At 34.0% G+C, this 15,888-nt stretch overlaps 2 protein-coding genes across 4 annotated transcripts; one reads left to right on the plus strand and one right to left on the minus strand.

Moving 5' to 3' along the window:
• The first annotated feature begins 1,745 nt into the window (after positions 1–1,745).
• LOC121772400 (probable leucine-rich repeat receptor-like serine/threonine-protein kinase At3g14840) lies at positions 1,746–9,421 on the plus strand. Of its 3 annotated transcripts, XM_042169489.1 has the most exons (24): positions 1,748–1,922; positions 2,056–2,230; positions 2,851–2,922; positions 3,423–3,494; positions 3,592–3,663; positions 3,746–3,817; positions 3,899–3,970; positions 4,217–4,288; positions 4,384–4,455; positions 4,550–4,621; positions 4,701–4,772; positions 5,425–5,490; positions 5,723–5,785; positions 5,914–5,976; positions 6,063–6,095; positions 6,178–6,215; positions 6,532–6,881; positions 6,978–7,176; positions 7,439–7,576; positions 7,723–7,841; positions 7,938–8,148; positions 8,269–8,506; positions 8,598–8,748; positions 8,909–9,421. In XM_042169489.1, exons 1-24 carry the CDS (start codon positions 1,775–1,777, stop codon positions 9,272–9,274), a joined length of 3,006 nt encoding a protein of 1,001 aa, XP_042025423.1. In that variant the 5' UTR covers positions 1,748–1,774; the 3' UTR covers positions 9,275–9,421. The 3 variants fall into 3 exon arrangements, with proteins under 3 accessions (XP_042025425.1, XP_042025423.1, XP_042025424.1); XM_042169491.1 differs by lacking the exon at positions 6,178–6,215 and having other exon boundaries at positions 1,746–1,922; positions 6,063–6,094; positions 6,595–6,881; XM_042169490.1 differs by lacking the exon at positions 3,592–3,663.
• A 1,938-nt stretch (positions 9,422–11,359) lies between these two features.
• On the minus strand, positions 11,360–12,485 carry LOC121771852. Its single transcript, XM_042168742.1, has 2 exons — positions 12,146–12,485; positions 11,360–11,850 (listed from the first exon to the last, which is right to left on the minus strand). The coding sequence occupies exons 1-2, from the start codon at positions 12,483–12,485 to the stop codon at positions 11,360–11,362; spliced, it is 831 nt and encodes a 276-aa protein (XP_042024676.1).
• Between the last annotated feature and the right edge of the window lie 3,403 nt (positions 12,486–15,888).

Below are 15,888 nucleotides of genomic sequence, written 5' to 3' on the forward strand. Positions count from 1 at the left end.
CGTTCTATTTTGGGTTTTAGTATTTGGCCCTTTGAATCCGAATATTTGGCTGGTATTCTAAGTATTTAATTAAGAGTTGTTCTTTAATTGTTAGTTAAAATTTGTTTTGATGGTGATGTTTTAGCATGTCATTTCATTTATTTTTATATATAACCTCTACTTATTATTCATTGTTCATTTACTATGCCAAGTCATAATTTTCTGAATTAACTCAGTTAAGAGAATATTTGTTGTTTTGTTCTGCATTTAGATAAATATTTCAGTATGTTTTGACTTAATAGTTAATAAACATATCACATACAAACTATTGGGAGAAGAGAGGTTTTTAGAGTTAACTTTTACTGAAAAATTAACTATCTTGTTTAATTGCTAGTGTGATATGAAAAGTTGCCTATTTATTTGTCATATTTGTCGATACAAGTTTTGAATCAATGAGATACGTAGTGATTAAACTCAGAAATAATTTTGTAAATTTATTCATGAAAACCAACGCCTCTTGTATTTTTCTTTTTTTTTTTACAAAGTGTACTCACATCCTCAACACTCTTTATACAACCCATAATTCTCGACTGCAAGCTATTCTCCCGCTCAAGGTACTTCTTTGGATTTAAGAGCATTCACAACTCGTTGCGAGTCAACTCGGAATAAAGAGCAACATGACCGACTCAACAAGACATAGATACATAAATATGGGTAGATTCGGCCATGTCAATGGTGCACATAATTTTATTAGCTTATTTATGTATAATTGTATCTAACTGTTTTTTAATTATAGTATATTGTTTTTAATTTAAATCGTGCAAAATTTTATCATTTTTAGTTGTTCAAAAAAATTACGTACTATTTTATTTTATTTATAAATATTAATTTTAACGTATATAACAAGAAATGAAATATAAATAGATATACAAATAAAGAAAATAAATTTAAATAACTAATTTCTTGAATGTAAGTGGTTTTGGATGCTTATATATACTTTTTGTTAGGACTTGTAGTAATATCAATAGTAAAGATAATTGTGTAGGGCATGGTAATAACTAGAAATGTCACATTTATCATAATTCCTAGATAAAAGTAATTGGGTCCACTGTCTGGAAGTTATTAATATTCAATGGGACAATAGTACATGCATGCATTAATCAATTATACGTAACGTAACCAAGGAATTTTAATTTCTGAGTCCACAAAAGAGAAAAATAATATAGTGACGTAGCTAAGCCTATACCATTACTCCATTACTTTTTCCAAAAATAATAAAATAACAAAAATATCAAACATCGTCGCTAGATTTTACGGAAAAGGGTCGCAGTAATTGATTTTAAGCTTTGCATACATAATGACATGATGCACTTAATATAATTTGTTGCATTTAAATAATTATATACTAGTACTATATTAGATGATATATTTAGTTTGTTCCTAATAAATAATTAAATAGAAGAACGGATTGAATTTTGATTTTTATGTAGATTATAAAATTATATGCTAATTATTAGTCAGAGGAACTATTTGAGACATTCAAAATATCCAAGCCCAAAGTTAAAGTTTATCTGATAATGAGTTCAATAATGGCTTGCTTTGAACTGTCGCTTTTTCCGTTGCTGTCGCTTTTAACTACACCAAGTATTCAAATTGGATTTAACTCTCTTAAATGAGTTCAATAATGGCTTGCTTTGAAATGAATACTAAGCTATGTCAAAGTCTTGGTCGCATTTTATTATTATTTTAAAATTTACAGACATATATATCAGAACATAAACAATCATCTCTTGAAATGCACATACATATACATTGTTCATATCGTTTCTTGATCAAATTTACAAAATCTTACAAAGTGATGTTTGCATCAAGGCTTATAGCCTTGATTTGGTTTCTGGGGTTTGCTAATTATGTGGCACCAGCTTGTTTGCCTCCTCTAGAATGTGAGTCTACTATGACTAATAAGTGCTCTAGTTAATTACTTACTCTTTCAAGTTCATTTTAATCATGATCAATATTTTTTGTTTCAATTTCTTGTGTAAATTAATACTCCATTTTTTAATAAATTGGGGTTAGTGGAAGCATTGTCGGTGGTAGCAAGGAAGCTGGGGAAGAGGGATTGGAATTTTGATGGGGAAGTTGATCCATGCACCAATGAGCTCCCATGGTGGGATGTTAGTGTTCCAAATGGAGTATATTGCAACATTACCTCCAATGGGAATGGTACTACTACTTGTCATGTTACTCGGATGTGAGTCACTTACTCTACTACTCTACTCTCACTTGCTTAATCACCCTGCTCCGTCGATATATATGCTCGGTCGACAAATGTTTCGTTCGCTAGTGTTTTGCTTTAGTGGCATTGAAATTGGTTGTGGCTTTGTATGTTGTATGTGTTGCTAATATACAGATGGAAAACAATAGCAAAATGTTAGATACCGGTAGCAAAGTTGATCTGTGTGTGTCATGAGTACATTATATTTCATAGACGTTTTGCTTTAGCGCCGCTGAAATTGATTTTGGCGTTGATTGATTGATATGTGTTGTTAATTTCAAATGGAAAACAATAGCAAAACATTGTACTAGTGATGACTGTTCCATCACTAGTACACCATTTTTTCGTTATTGTTTTACTTTAACATAGATGTCAACTTTAATTTGTATTTGTTGTTAATTACAATTGAAAAACAACAAGAAAATATCGGTGCCAGCGATGACTGTACGTTCCATCAATGATATAAATATTTCATTGTTGTTTTGCTTTAGCAATATCAGAATCGATAGTAACGTTGATCCGTATGTGTTATTATTTATGGTCGATCTATATGTAGTGTTATGAGAATTTTGAGTATGTTTAATGTACAATTGCAGTATTTTGAAGAAAAATAATCTTAATGGGTCACTCCCCATAGAGCTCGTTGGCCTCCCTTCCCTAGATGAACTGTAAGAAGCTTATTACTATTGTTATTGTTATTATTTTGAACGCTTATTTATTTATAGTTATTAGTCTGATTTTTTGTCGGATTTTAACATAGAGATGGGCTTTAACTCTTTCGTGCGCGAGCCCTCTTCCACACCGACAAATCATATAAAAATCAAAGTCTTTTTTTTTTTAATTTTTTATTTTTTCCTCTTTTACTTTATATGTTTATATGTTTGTGTTGTTTTATTATAGTAGTACTTTAAAAATAATTATTAGCATCATTAATTTTATAAAATCAAAATTTAATTTAATTATTTTTCTAACTTCAAATAAATAGATAAAACAATAAATCGACATTTTCATTTTAAAATTATACCAAAATAATGCTAATATAAATTAAAGTATGTAAGCATTATTTACAATTGTTATGTAATTTAAAAAGCACAAAAACATATCCGTTTAGTCTTGGCGCGAGAATAAGCAAAGGGTTAACTGTAACAACTACCGCAATTCGATGCAGAGACCTTACTCGGAATTTCCTCAATGGCAGCCTCCCTCCAGATTGGAGTTCCATGGAATTCCTTCGAATAATGTAAGTAATAGCTAATTTTCCTCTCTAATTTCGTTTCCGACTTCAATCCCTAATTCTCCCAAAACGAATCAGAATTAATTGGCTTTCCCTACTGTAGTTCTCTTCTCGGGAACCGTCTCTCCGGTCCAATTCCAAAAGAATATGGCAACATCACCTCACTTGAAGAACTGTACCGATATCTCTTCCTCTTTTACCATCAATTGTAGCTTCAATTTGTTTGTATTTACGGATGTTTGTTTTTTGCTATGAAGGGTTTTGGAGGCTAATCAGTTTACAGGAAATGTACCTGGGGAGATTGGGGATCTTCCTCGAATTAGAAGATTGTAAATAATTTAACTCTCTCTTGTATCCTTATTTTGGTGGTTAATAAATTTTGAAGGTATTATTGCATTTTCCTCATGTAGGTTTCTTAATTCCAATTATTTCACTGGAGAGTTACCTCCTAGCCTTGCAAAACTTACCACTTTGACAGATTTGTAAGTTTCTTTACTCTTCCTTAATTTCTTTTTATAATTGTAAGTATCTCAGTTGTATGCTTGATAGTGAATCATGAATATTTGAATTTTTTAACTTGGAAATTCAGCTACAATCTCTGAACCATACATGATGTACTAAAAATAATTGGGATAAAAGGTTACTGAGGGGACAAATTTCAGGTTATCATTGTTTTTTTCATTTTAACTCTTAATTTTGCTTCATATGTATCCATTATTTGCATGCAGTCGAATTAGTGACAACAACTTTACAGGAAGCATACCAAATTATATCCTGAACTGGAGAAATATCACAAGAATGTAAGGCATTTGGTCATTACTACATTCATTCACTTTTTTTTCTGAATTCTGGATTTTTTTTCATCGACAACTTTAAACGTGAATCAATATCACAGGGAGGTTCAGGCTAGTGGTCTGAGTGGACCGATCCCTTCCAACCTTACTTATCTTACCAAGTTAAATAACCTGTGAGTATGGTTTTAAAGGTTAATCAATATGAAAGAAGATTTTCCTTTTTCTATGTGACTCAATATCTGTATTTGCGATGATTCCACACTGCAGAAGAATCAGTGACCTCAATGGGAACCAATCATATTTCCCCATTCTTAATACCTCTACTGGTTGGCAACAAGTGTGAGTGCAATATTTGTCCATTGCTTTATTAGATTATAAGTCATTTCTTTTGTGCGACTCATTGGTTCTTATTGTGCAGGATATTAAGGAGTTGCAATATTGTAGGGGAACTACCGGGATCTATTGCACAACTGAAGATTGACGATTCACTGTTAGTATAATGGTTTTTTTGGTGGTACTATTTTTTTTTATATATTATTGAAAGCTAAAATACATTTATTTTCAATGAAAGTTGAAGGTAATTATAGTAATCTATTTAGAATCCAAACATTTACACATATTTGGTTTGATTCTTGGGTGGTTTGTGCAAATTATTTCAATATAATCACTTTTCTTTTGAGTAATAGATTTGTAGCGTATTTTGATATTTTAATGCAAACCAGAGTTTCTATTACTCTTTTAGGAAAATTTTGTTAGAGTAAACACCCTGCGACATAATCAAGACACCAGATGAGTGAAATGAATCCGACTTAAAATTATTTTTTTCCTTAGGTCTTGTAAACTTTTCCTACTGTGTTGTCACCAGTGCTCTGGATAGAGGTCATTTTGTTTTTAAATTGAAATAAATACTTTTGTTGCTTGTCATATCCTGATAGTTAACTCGCAACAAGAAACCTTAAGCTTCAGTTGTCTTGTTTTGACTACTATTATTAAGCAAGGTTTGGTATGACTTGTGGTTGGAAAACATTGGTAACATTGCTACATATCGAAATGTTAATGTAAAGTAAAATACTATAACAACTTTATTCCTTACCATGCCCTGTTGTTGTAGTTTTCGTTAAATACCGCCATATCTTGTGCAGAGATCTGAGTTTCAACAAATTAACAGGACCGATTCCTGAAGGACTTGGTGGTCAAGAAGGAGACATGTAAGAGTTTGTTTGACAACTTTCAGCATTTCTTCTAGTTGACTGAATCGAAGATTAGTGCTTTTATTTCACGGTGATGATATTTCGTATTATACAGATGTCAATAGGGTCCGTAGTTGGTAATTATATGGCTCAACTCTCCTCATATGATGATTCATGTCTACTTTGAGTGTTGGGAGTTCTGAATTTCAAATTTTGTTGAATTGCTAACCTTGAGATGTTCGTTTTCCAGCTACCTGACTGGGAACTTCCTTAACGGGACAGTGCCACAATCGATGGAAGCTAAGGGAAACATGTGAGGTTCCCTTTCCATCCAGAACTTAATATTTTATATTTCCCACTTATCATGGAAGTGGAATGATAATTGTTGCTCAAAATTCATGTAGCAACATAGTTGATTGAAAGCTTACAATTTGACTGCAGCGACCTATCCTACAACAACTTCACATCTCTAAGGCCAGGACCAAGTTGTGCGAGAAACAGCCCGTGAGATTACTATTTAATGCTCATCGTTATGTGTATGCTGTGTCCAGATTTTCTATACTGACTTAGATATCGCCACTCATTTTCAGAAACTTGTTTGCCAACTCAAATGGAAACACCAGGTGAGTTGCGGATTTCTCTTTGATGCATTTTCACTTAAACATCTCATTATTCATGAATCTTGATATCGCATTCTTTTGGCAGTGAGTACCCCTATTGTGTAAATCCGCAGTGTATGCCAAGTAAGTGACAACTCACTTGTATATAATGGACGATGTTTATTCAGTTAGTCATCCTTGGAAACTAAATACCCCTCCTTGGCATACTAAAAGTTAGTTCATGGTTAAGAATGGATTGCAAAGGTAAAAGTTCAAGATTTTGCTTATTTAGAATAAAAAAAAGTTATTTTTGTGTTTTTATATGGGGGTGATGAGAGGATCAAGCCGTTAAGGTAGTTTGTGCAAAACAACTCTAAATGTGTAAATTATTGAGGAATATACTTATTCGTTGTGCATATCCATACTCTAAAAATTCATAACATGTTTTTTTTTCCCTCAGATGATTTCTACTTTTTCCATATAAATTGTGGAAGCAACAAAAACTATGGTGATTATCAAGCAGATAGCGATTCTCCAAACTTCTACCAAGCCCAAGGTGAAAATTGGGGATTCAGCAGCACGGGCAAGTTCTGGAATCCTGAAACATATGGAGAAAGTCTTTTTGCATCAAACAACACTTCAGGGCCGGAATCTAATCTTTACTCCACAGCACGCCTTTCCCCCCTCTCATTGACTTATTATGGATTTTGTTTAAGAAATGGAAATTACAATGTGAATCTCCACTTCGCGGAGATCATGTTTACTAGTGACACAACTTACGGAAGGCGTGTTTTTGATATTTATATTCAGGTTCTCATCTAAACATCCCCCACTTTACATGAACATATGCGAAAATATTTATTTTCCAAACTCATTCTTGATGATTTTGAAAACATTTTTACTCAGGGAGAACTGGTTGAGAAGGATTTCAACATTGTGAATGTAGCTGGTGCGGTAAATAAACCAAAAATAATGCCCTATCCAGCATTTGTTGGTGATCACAACTTGGAGATCCGCTTTTATTGGGCTGGAAAAGGAACAACTTCTCTTCCCGATAGATCCGTATATGGTCCTCTCATTTCAGCCATATCTGTCGTACATGCTAGTAAGTTTGATCTGGTTCTAGAGATAGAACACTACAAAAAAAAAAAACTAAAAAGAAATCAAGTTCTTTTCTGCATGTTCTCATTTCGTTGGTTGCACTTGAATTTTACCAGTTTCATATTGTACTGGAAGTTTTCATATATCTTCCGGGTATCCACCAAAGTTTTAGTGCCGCTTTTAAAAATTACATATTTGATGATAACTAATAAAGAGATTATGTTTGCATGTAATCTTACCCTACCCATATATATTAATTTGTCCAGCGTATAAGCCTGGGACTGGGAGCATCTCGACAGGAGCCAAAGTTGGTATTGCGATGGCAGCTATTTGCGCACTCGTGTTGCTTGTGGCTATTCTGAGGTTGAAGGGCTGTTTGGGGGGCAAACACTCGATGTATCATGGTAATGGATTTTTTGGACATAGTGGATCTTATTTAATTTGTTTTTGCAAATTTAGTCCAACATTTTACAAAGGTGATGTGAATTATTTCTTACACCGAGCTTAGTAGTCGTGTGAACCTTTTTGATTTACACAAAGCTTCTTACAGATTTGAAGGGACTTGACCTAAACACGGGGAAATTTACTCTAAGGCAAATCAGAGCGGCCACAAACAATTTTGATCCAGCAAATAAGATTGGCGAAGGTGGATTTGGTCCTGTTTACAAGGTAATGACAACTCAGTATTTATTACTCCTACTCTTAGATGATTTTTTTTTTCTAAATTCATTTTGCTATCAAGTCTGAAGTTTTGTATATTTGAAGGGTGTTCTGTTAGATAAAACCATCATCGCTGTGAAACAGCTATCTTCCAAATCAAAGCAAGGTAACCGCGAATTCATAAATGAAATAGGCATGATATCCGCCTTACAACATCCTCATCTCGTTAAGCTGTATGGATGCTGCATCGAAGGCAACCAGTTGTTGCTTGTCTATGAGTATTTGGAAAACAATAGCCTTGCTCGTGCATTATTTGGTACGTTTATACGATAACTTTAACATTATTACTTCTATCTTTGTGCCATCCATGAACTAGTTTTCCCATGCCATGTTTTGTAACTTCTGTAAATTTCAAAACATTCATCACCCTTTATAGGCCCAGAAGAACACCAATTGCATTTGGATTGGCCAATGAGGCAAAAGATCTGCATCGGGATAGCAAGAGGATTGGCTTACCTCCACGAGGAATCGAGGCTGAAAATCGTCCATCGCGATATCAAGGCTACTAATGTGCTTCTTGACAAAAACCTAGTCCCTAAAATATCCGATTTTGGGCTTGCGAAGCTGGATGAAGAAGACAACACCCACATAAGCACGCGCATTGCTGGAACTTTGTAAGCATAAATCAATCTGTACTCGTTGTCCCTGCCTGAATTATTCATTGCCAAAACCAAAACTTATTCGTTATGTATGTGTGATTGCTAGTGGATACATGGCACCCGAATATGCAATGCGAGGATATTTGACTGATAAAGCCGACGTGTACAGCTTCGGAATTGTTGTTTTGGAAATTGTCAGTGGGAGGAGCAACAGTAGCATCAGGCCTAAGGAGGATAGCTTTTATCTTCTTGACTGGGTAACATTTTATAAAGGAATACTACATATTTAATCACTTATGTTGTTTAACTTAATTATGCATCACATAAACAAAAAATGAAAAAAATGGGCATGTGTTTCTTCAATTCAACATTCTGGACCAAGACTAATTTTACAGAGCTCTTCCAATATTCACTCAGGCTAATTCCTTGAAGGCGAGAGGAAACCTGTTGGAGCTAGTCGACCAGAGATTAGAGTCGAGCTTCAACAAGGAAGAGATCACTAGAGCTATCAATGTGGCGCTCATATGCACGAATGTTGTAGCTGCGGAAAGGCCGAGTATGTCAGCTGTAGTCAGCATACTCGAGGGGAAAGATGTCGTTCCAAAGTTTGTTTCTGAGTCGAGCTTCTCAGCTGGTAAGACAAAACCCGATGAAGTGGAAATGGGCGCATTTGATAGTGAGGTTGTTTCCGCGGATGCGCCGTGGAGTGTTTCTTCAACTTCTGCTGCTGATCTCTATCCAGTTGCCCTTGATACAAACTATTGGGAGAAGAGAGGTTTTTAGAGGTAACTTTTGCTGGAAAATGAAACTATCTTGTTGAATTTTGATAGTATTGTTGAAGATACGAAAAATGACTCGTATTGAGTTTGCGTTGTGACATTTTGAGTTTTCTCATATTTGTGTATACAAGTATTGAATTGATTTAAGTTATACAGATATTAAACTGTATAGAATAAGTTGCCTACTTATTTGTCAGCACCAACTTACAATATATTTTCATCGGTTTCATTATTATTACTCCCTACCGATTTCTTTTTAAGACACATTCACTCTTGTAATGAAAGAACAAATCAATAAAATAAAATAAAAAATAAATCAAATCAAATCAATTCCTAACTTATTTGAATGAAAGAACAAAATAAAGATAACTAATTTCCGTATCTTGTAATCTTCTCCATATCTTCCCATATAAGTGGATCCAGCTGCTATACACAAAATGACTCCCTCCGCCTTCCATTAATTGACACCAATTAATGGAAGGAAATATTATGCCACCATAATCTCAACGATAAAGATACTAATTTTATGGTAACACTCGACTTATAAAAGTGACATGATCGATCTCCTTTGTTCATAAGAATTTGATCATAAGAATTTGTCTTTTTTCTTCCATCCATCTGTAACATTAATGGGGAGGAAAGCTTTCTTCACAAATCTACCATCACAAATCAGCCATGATTTGCAGACGCATTTGCTGATTGATATGCTTCGGATACGAGGATTATGTTCCCCATTGAGCTTGTCCTTTTTATGTTTTACTTTGTATGTTTTATTTGATACTAGTATTTAAGTTTATTTTGTTAGGACAATATATTTAATTATTCAGTTGAGTCGGGCTTAATTCATGGGCCCGGTCAGGTTTTCTTTGCCGGTTCTTCCCGGAGATCAAACATATTGATACTTCTATAAATAAGACGTTGTATGACTTAACTTTCAAGAAATACATTTCTCTTTTTATTTTCTGTCGTACATGATATTACTAATAAGTTTGATCTGGTTCTAGAGAGATATAGCACTCCAAAAAAGAAATCAAGTTCTTTTCTGCATGTTCTCATTTCGTTACCAGTTTCACTTTGTAATGGAATTTTTCAAATATGAGGAGTGATAAACGTACGTACACAATCGAACTTTTTTTAACATTTTACATTGAAAATCATTTTATAAATATTAACGGATTTAAAATAAATTTCATACTAATCATTTTGCAACACTTTGAAAAAAATTAAAATTTTAAGTTAATATTTGTATATTTAAGCCAAAAAAATATTTTTTTACTAAAAAATGTATAATTAATTAAAATCAAGCTCGAAATAATGTTATGATTCGAGATAAAAGTTCTAGATCACTTCTTTCTTATTGCTACATATAATACAATAATTAACCAAACTAGTTTTTAATCAAATTCACTTAAATTTAAAAATTTAAGGATGTTATGTACATATACAATTTATGTACATTTATCTTTTCTCTTCAAATATTTCCGTGTCTGTGCAAATATATTCCAACGTTTTACAAATGTGATGTGAAGTAATTCTACATTCCAACATCCTCGCTGATTCCGAACAATTAATAACAGTTAACTTTTCAAGTGTAGGGATCTCTCCAATATCCCAAGGAATCTCCTCCAATTTCTTTAAATTCAAAAGATAAAGCCAAATTGGACTTATCTGCAAGCCAATTATTGAGATCATAACTATCAGAAATGGTTAGATGTTCCAAGCCACGAAATTCCTCTTTAACAAACTTCCACTCCGATCTTACCACTGCTTGCCCTTTCAAATGAAGGTTATGTGTTTGACAAAATAAAACTTAAACGACAAATGTATCATGGCACAAAAATCAAAAGATAAGCTGTCTTATAAGCTATACTAACAATTAAAATATTAAATGGAACACAATTTTCTGCAGTTAATAAAGTAGTAAAACTAGAATAAAGTAAATGGTTCTATAAATCGTGCACGGCGGCACAAAATGGCAAAATGAATCTTTAATTGATGAAAATATGTATAGTAAAACATAAAAAGGTCAAGCTCAATGTGGAACATAATCCTCGTATCGCTTGGGGCGCCATCGTTTCCACCGCGGTCGTCAGGCAGGGGCAGGCTGCTCTATCTCATCCGCAATCTGCTCAACTTTTGCTTGTGGTTGCATACTCGTTTGAAGCGAGATCACATTCTCGCCTCCAAAATTCTTGAGTGAGAAAAGGTTAGGAGTAAAAATGGTGGTATTGTAAAGGTCAAACATACCGACTTGTTGAGTAGTTCTCATCTTATTGGAGTAGTACACGAGGCATGAGTCATCCAGAAACATCAAAACATCACTGTTTTTGTAAACTTTGATCGGAGTAACAAGCATATGTTCAATTTCAAACTCATAATCAGTATCAATCCTAATCTGGTGCTTGGTCCAAGATTCCTCGACTTGGTATTCCTTCATCGACCAGATGTCGAAATATTTGCTCTCGCCTAGAGTGTAAGACAAACAAAGGCAGCCCCCCAAAACACTCAATCTCATGTGCCTAGGACCTTCATCTCCAGCATGTCCATGTGCATTGGGAGCAGAGAAGAAGCTAAAAGATTCTGTTTCAACATCAAATGCACAAATCCTTAAGGTTGTATCAATATTATATACCGCCCAATGGGGGTTTCCATTATATACAGTGTAAAGATGGTCATAGAATTGACAACCAGAAGTCGCGCCAGCTCCATGTTCCTGTTCCGAGGGTGTATACATGATACATTGACACAGACGACCTTATATTGCCCAATTTTGCTCACACCGAATCCAAAATACAACCACACTCGATATATTCACGAGTTAGAGGATTGCATATGTAATTATGACACTCCCTGTTTGTGTATAGAAGAAGCAAACCATTAGTTTGCTGAACCCAAGATGACCGTGCACTGTAAGGGATTCGAATATGTGTGAGGGGATGGAAGCGAAGAGCATCCGCTTCCTCTTCGTCTTCAAATTCCCAAATGTCGCACTGAACTGAGAGCACCGTCTCCGGATCCCAGACCGCCTCCGTTCGAACAATGGTGAGTGGGGTTTTGATTTTGGATTTGACGAAATCGAAATAGTCCGAATCTAAGAGATCGAACCATGCTTTGCAGACGCATTTGCTGATTGAAATGCTTCGGATGGGGAGCCGTGAGAGGATGTTGGTGGTTATTTCGGATGGTAGATTTCTGAACAAATCTTGCTTCCCCATTGATGATGGATGAAAGAAGAAATCGACAAATTCTTATGATCAAATTTTTGTAACCTAGTTAACTCCATTAAATAGCAACAGATCATTTTTATATTTAACTTAATTAAATTGTGGGCTTTATTAAACTAGCCCATTTTAATTAATTTAATTACCTTAGTCTAGTTTTATTTGGCTTTTGAAAAATGGAGAGTTTGAGTAATAAAAGCTCGACTACGATCTCAATCTAGATATGACTCTTCTAGATTAATCTTATAATCAGTGCCATTGGATGTGATTGATTTGCACTAAAATGATCAGTGACATCAAGTTCATAGAAAATTAAGTCTCAAGTCCCCTCCACGTCATCATTCCCCTATATTTGAATCCCGGCCCAAAACTCCTCTAACCCTGCAGGCCACAACTATTAAATTGCACTATTCACAACTTCAACATATTTTACTCGTAAAATAGAAAACGTTGAACAATTCAAACCGAGAAAATTCATTGTTCAGTCAGAAAAAAGGAAATTACAAATTCTAAAAAAAGAAAATTAAAAATCCTAAAAAAAGAAATTTAAAAATCCTAGAAAAAGAAAATTACAAGTCATAAAAAAATGAAAAAACTACTTCTTCATTGCACGAAGGTGTGGGAAAATGATGCACAAATGGAATATATATAGCCAATAAAACAAAAAATAAATAAAAAAACAATGGTGGGGACTTGCGGCCCGGCCTGGAAACCATCCAACGCCAGGTCGGGACGCACGAATTGGGGCACGGGCACGTTTAACGCTAGGCCGGGACGGGCCCCGGGACCGGCCCAGGCCGGAAAAATGTGATCTCCAACGCGGCGGGATGGGGGACGGGCCTGAACTGCGGCCCGCCCCTTGCGTTATTCATGCTCTAAGTTAACAACTTGGATGTTCTAAACATAGAATTGTGTTTTCCTTTTTCCAATTTCTTATCTCCTATATCCACAAGTTTCCTAACTGTGTGCAAGTTAAATGAGAAATATTGTTACCTTTTCTCCCTGGAAATAATAGAGGAATAACGACTTTTTTTCCAGTCATGATAACAAGGCTAAGTGCATAACTAACTAAATTGCTATTTTATGACAAGCTTCTATATTTTATTTTGGTGGTATCATATGTAACTGGTGTATTTATAATTGTGACATTTGGTAATTTCGCGTTCATGGATTTCATTCTGAGTTGGGGTTAAACACTTAGCAGATATGGGGGTCGACAACCTTCTTTTTTATTTTTATTTAAGTTGTTTTCTCTATCAAAATTTATAATTTTATATTTGTTATTAAAAACATCGTAAAGATGTGCATTATAAGGGAATTGGGAAGATAAAAACTAATTAAGTATTATATTATGATGAAACAATATGGAATTAAAATATAAATATTTATAAAAGCTAAAATGATGAAGATATAAAAAATGCTTTAATAAATTTGAAAAAAACAGAAAAAATAAACATATGTGTGAATTGGTTAAGTTACAAATGCATTAGAATGTTTTAAAAAATCTAAAACGATGAAAATGTAAAAAATGCATTAAAAGATTAGAAAAAACAGAAAAAATAAATATACGATGTGAATTGTGTAGGTTTCACAATAAGAATCTATCATCTATCATTATATAGTGACTATTTTTGGGAAAGTTTTTTAAATGTCAGTTTTACCCTTTTTGGCGTGAAACTGTGCATTATTTCTACCATTTTTATGTTTTCGTTTCCACCATTTTTTGTCAACAATATATACCATTTGTTAAAATCTACACAAATCGGTTACTAACTTATTTGAATAAAATAACAAGATAAAGATAACTAATGGAATAATAAATCAATTAAGATATATTTAATATCTTGTAATCTTCTTCATATCTTCAATGAAGATATTTGTACGTATCATATTCACAATATGAGTTGGTGTGATTTTTTTACAAGTGGATCCATGAAGGATCTATACGTAGAAATTAATACTACTATATGTTTGATTCTAAATCTTAATTTGTAATAAAACACAGAAAAAATATATATTGGTGAAATATTATGCTACCATAATTCTCAACCATAAATATAGTAGTATTTTTATGGTAAGAAATATTGAGACAAAAACGAAAGTCGAATCCCTAAATATAGTGACACTAGACTTATAAAAATGGCATGATCGACCTCCTTTGTTCATAAGAATTTGATCATAAGAAGTTGTCTATTTCTTCTTTTTCTTCCATCCATTATTAACATTGATGGGGAGGCAAGCTTTCTTCACAAATCTACCATCAGAAATCAGCATCAACATCCTCTCACGGCTCCCCATCCGAAGCATTTCAATCAGCAAATGTGTCTGCAAATCATGGCTCGATCTCTTATAGTCGGACTATTTCGATTTCGTCAAATCCAAAATCAAAACCCCATTCACCATAGTTCGAACGGAGCCGAAGAGAACTCCACTCAGTGCACCATTTGGGAATTTGAAGACGAAGATGACGTGGATGCTCTTCACTTCCATCCCCTCACAATTATTCAAATCCCTTACATTGTATGGTGGCAATCTTGGGTTCAGCAAACTAATGGTTTGCTTCTTCTATACACAGAAGGGGGGGGTGTAATAATTACATATGCAATCCTCTAACTCGTGAATATATCGATCTATGCCGCACTGATGTATCCGGAGTCAGGGGCGGACGCAGAAAAAATTGACTGTAAGGGCTGGACTTCACGTAAACATAACATATATATATATATATAATATAATATAATATAATATAATATAATATAAAAACCGCAAAAACTATAAAATGCATATATATTTAATACGAAGTAGTCCAAAATATATCTAATAAAAACAACATGTCATAGTTGCGGTTTTACGTCTAAAGCGATGGCAACTGAATTCTACGTGTTCTCATCGATTGAAAACGTTGCAAGTTTTTTTCATTATCAATCGTTGAAAACAGGTCCTTCTCAATGTACACAATCAAACTATCATTCATCCACTCATCTCCCATCCGATTTCGCAAGTCAGTCTTGATGGTCTTCATTGCAGAAAATGCTCTCTCAACAGAAGCAGTAGCAACAGGTAAAACCAATGCCAACTCAATAATCCGATAAACCAACGGAAAAACCAAATGTTTACCACTTTTGACCATTTCCGTAGCAACGTCTCCTAAGTTGTTTAAGGCAGCAAATTGAGGATCACATCGTACATTAGCAATAAAATTACTAAGTTGAAGTGGAAGCTGTGAACAATCAATTTTACTATAATTTTTAAAATCTTAAAAACGTGTGGGGGTGTTGGCCAAGTAAAATGTAAACTCATTTTACTATAATTTAATAATAAAAACGTGTTCAAGTTTAAAAAGTAACCCCACCTTTTGAGTACATCTTTTTTATAAGTTACGCCCTGTCAAAGCATT

The sequence above is a fragment of the Salvia splendens genome, chromosome 16 (genome assembly GCF_004379255.2).
Source record: "Salvia splendens isolate huo1 chromosome 16, SspV2, whole genome shotgun sequence".
In the NCBI taxonomy this organism is placed as follows: domain Eukaryota; kingdom Viridiplantae; phylum Streptophyta; class Magnoliopsida; order Lamiales; family Lamiaceae; genus Salvia; species Salvia splendens.

Coding starts and splice junctions, on each gene's coding strand:
- LOC121772400 (XM_042169489.1), top strand. CDS start 1,775: ATGCACATACATATACATTGTTCATATCGTTTCTTGATCAAATTTACA. Junction 2,231..2,850: donor ACTTGTCATGTTACTCGGAT/GTGAGTCACTTA, acceptor GTACAATTGCAG/TATTTTGAAGAAAAATAATC. Junction 6,216..6,531: donor AAATCCGCAGTGTATGCCAA/GTAAGTGACAAC, acceptor TTTTTCCCTCAG/ATGATTTCTACTTTTTCCAT.
- LOC121771852 (XM_042168742.1), bottom strand. CDS start 12,485: ATGGGGAAGCAAGATTTGTTCAGAAATCTACCATCCGAAATAACCACC. Junction 11,851..12,145: donor TTGGGTTCAGCAAACTAATG/GTTTGCTTCTTC, acceptor ATGTTGAAACAG/AATCTTTTAGCTTCTTCTCT.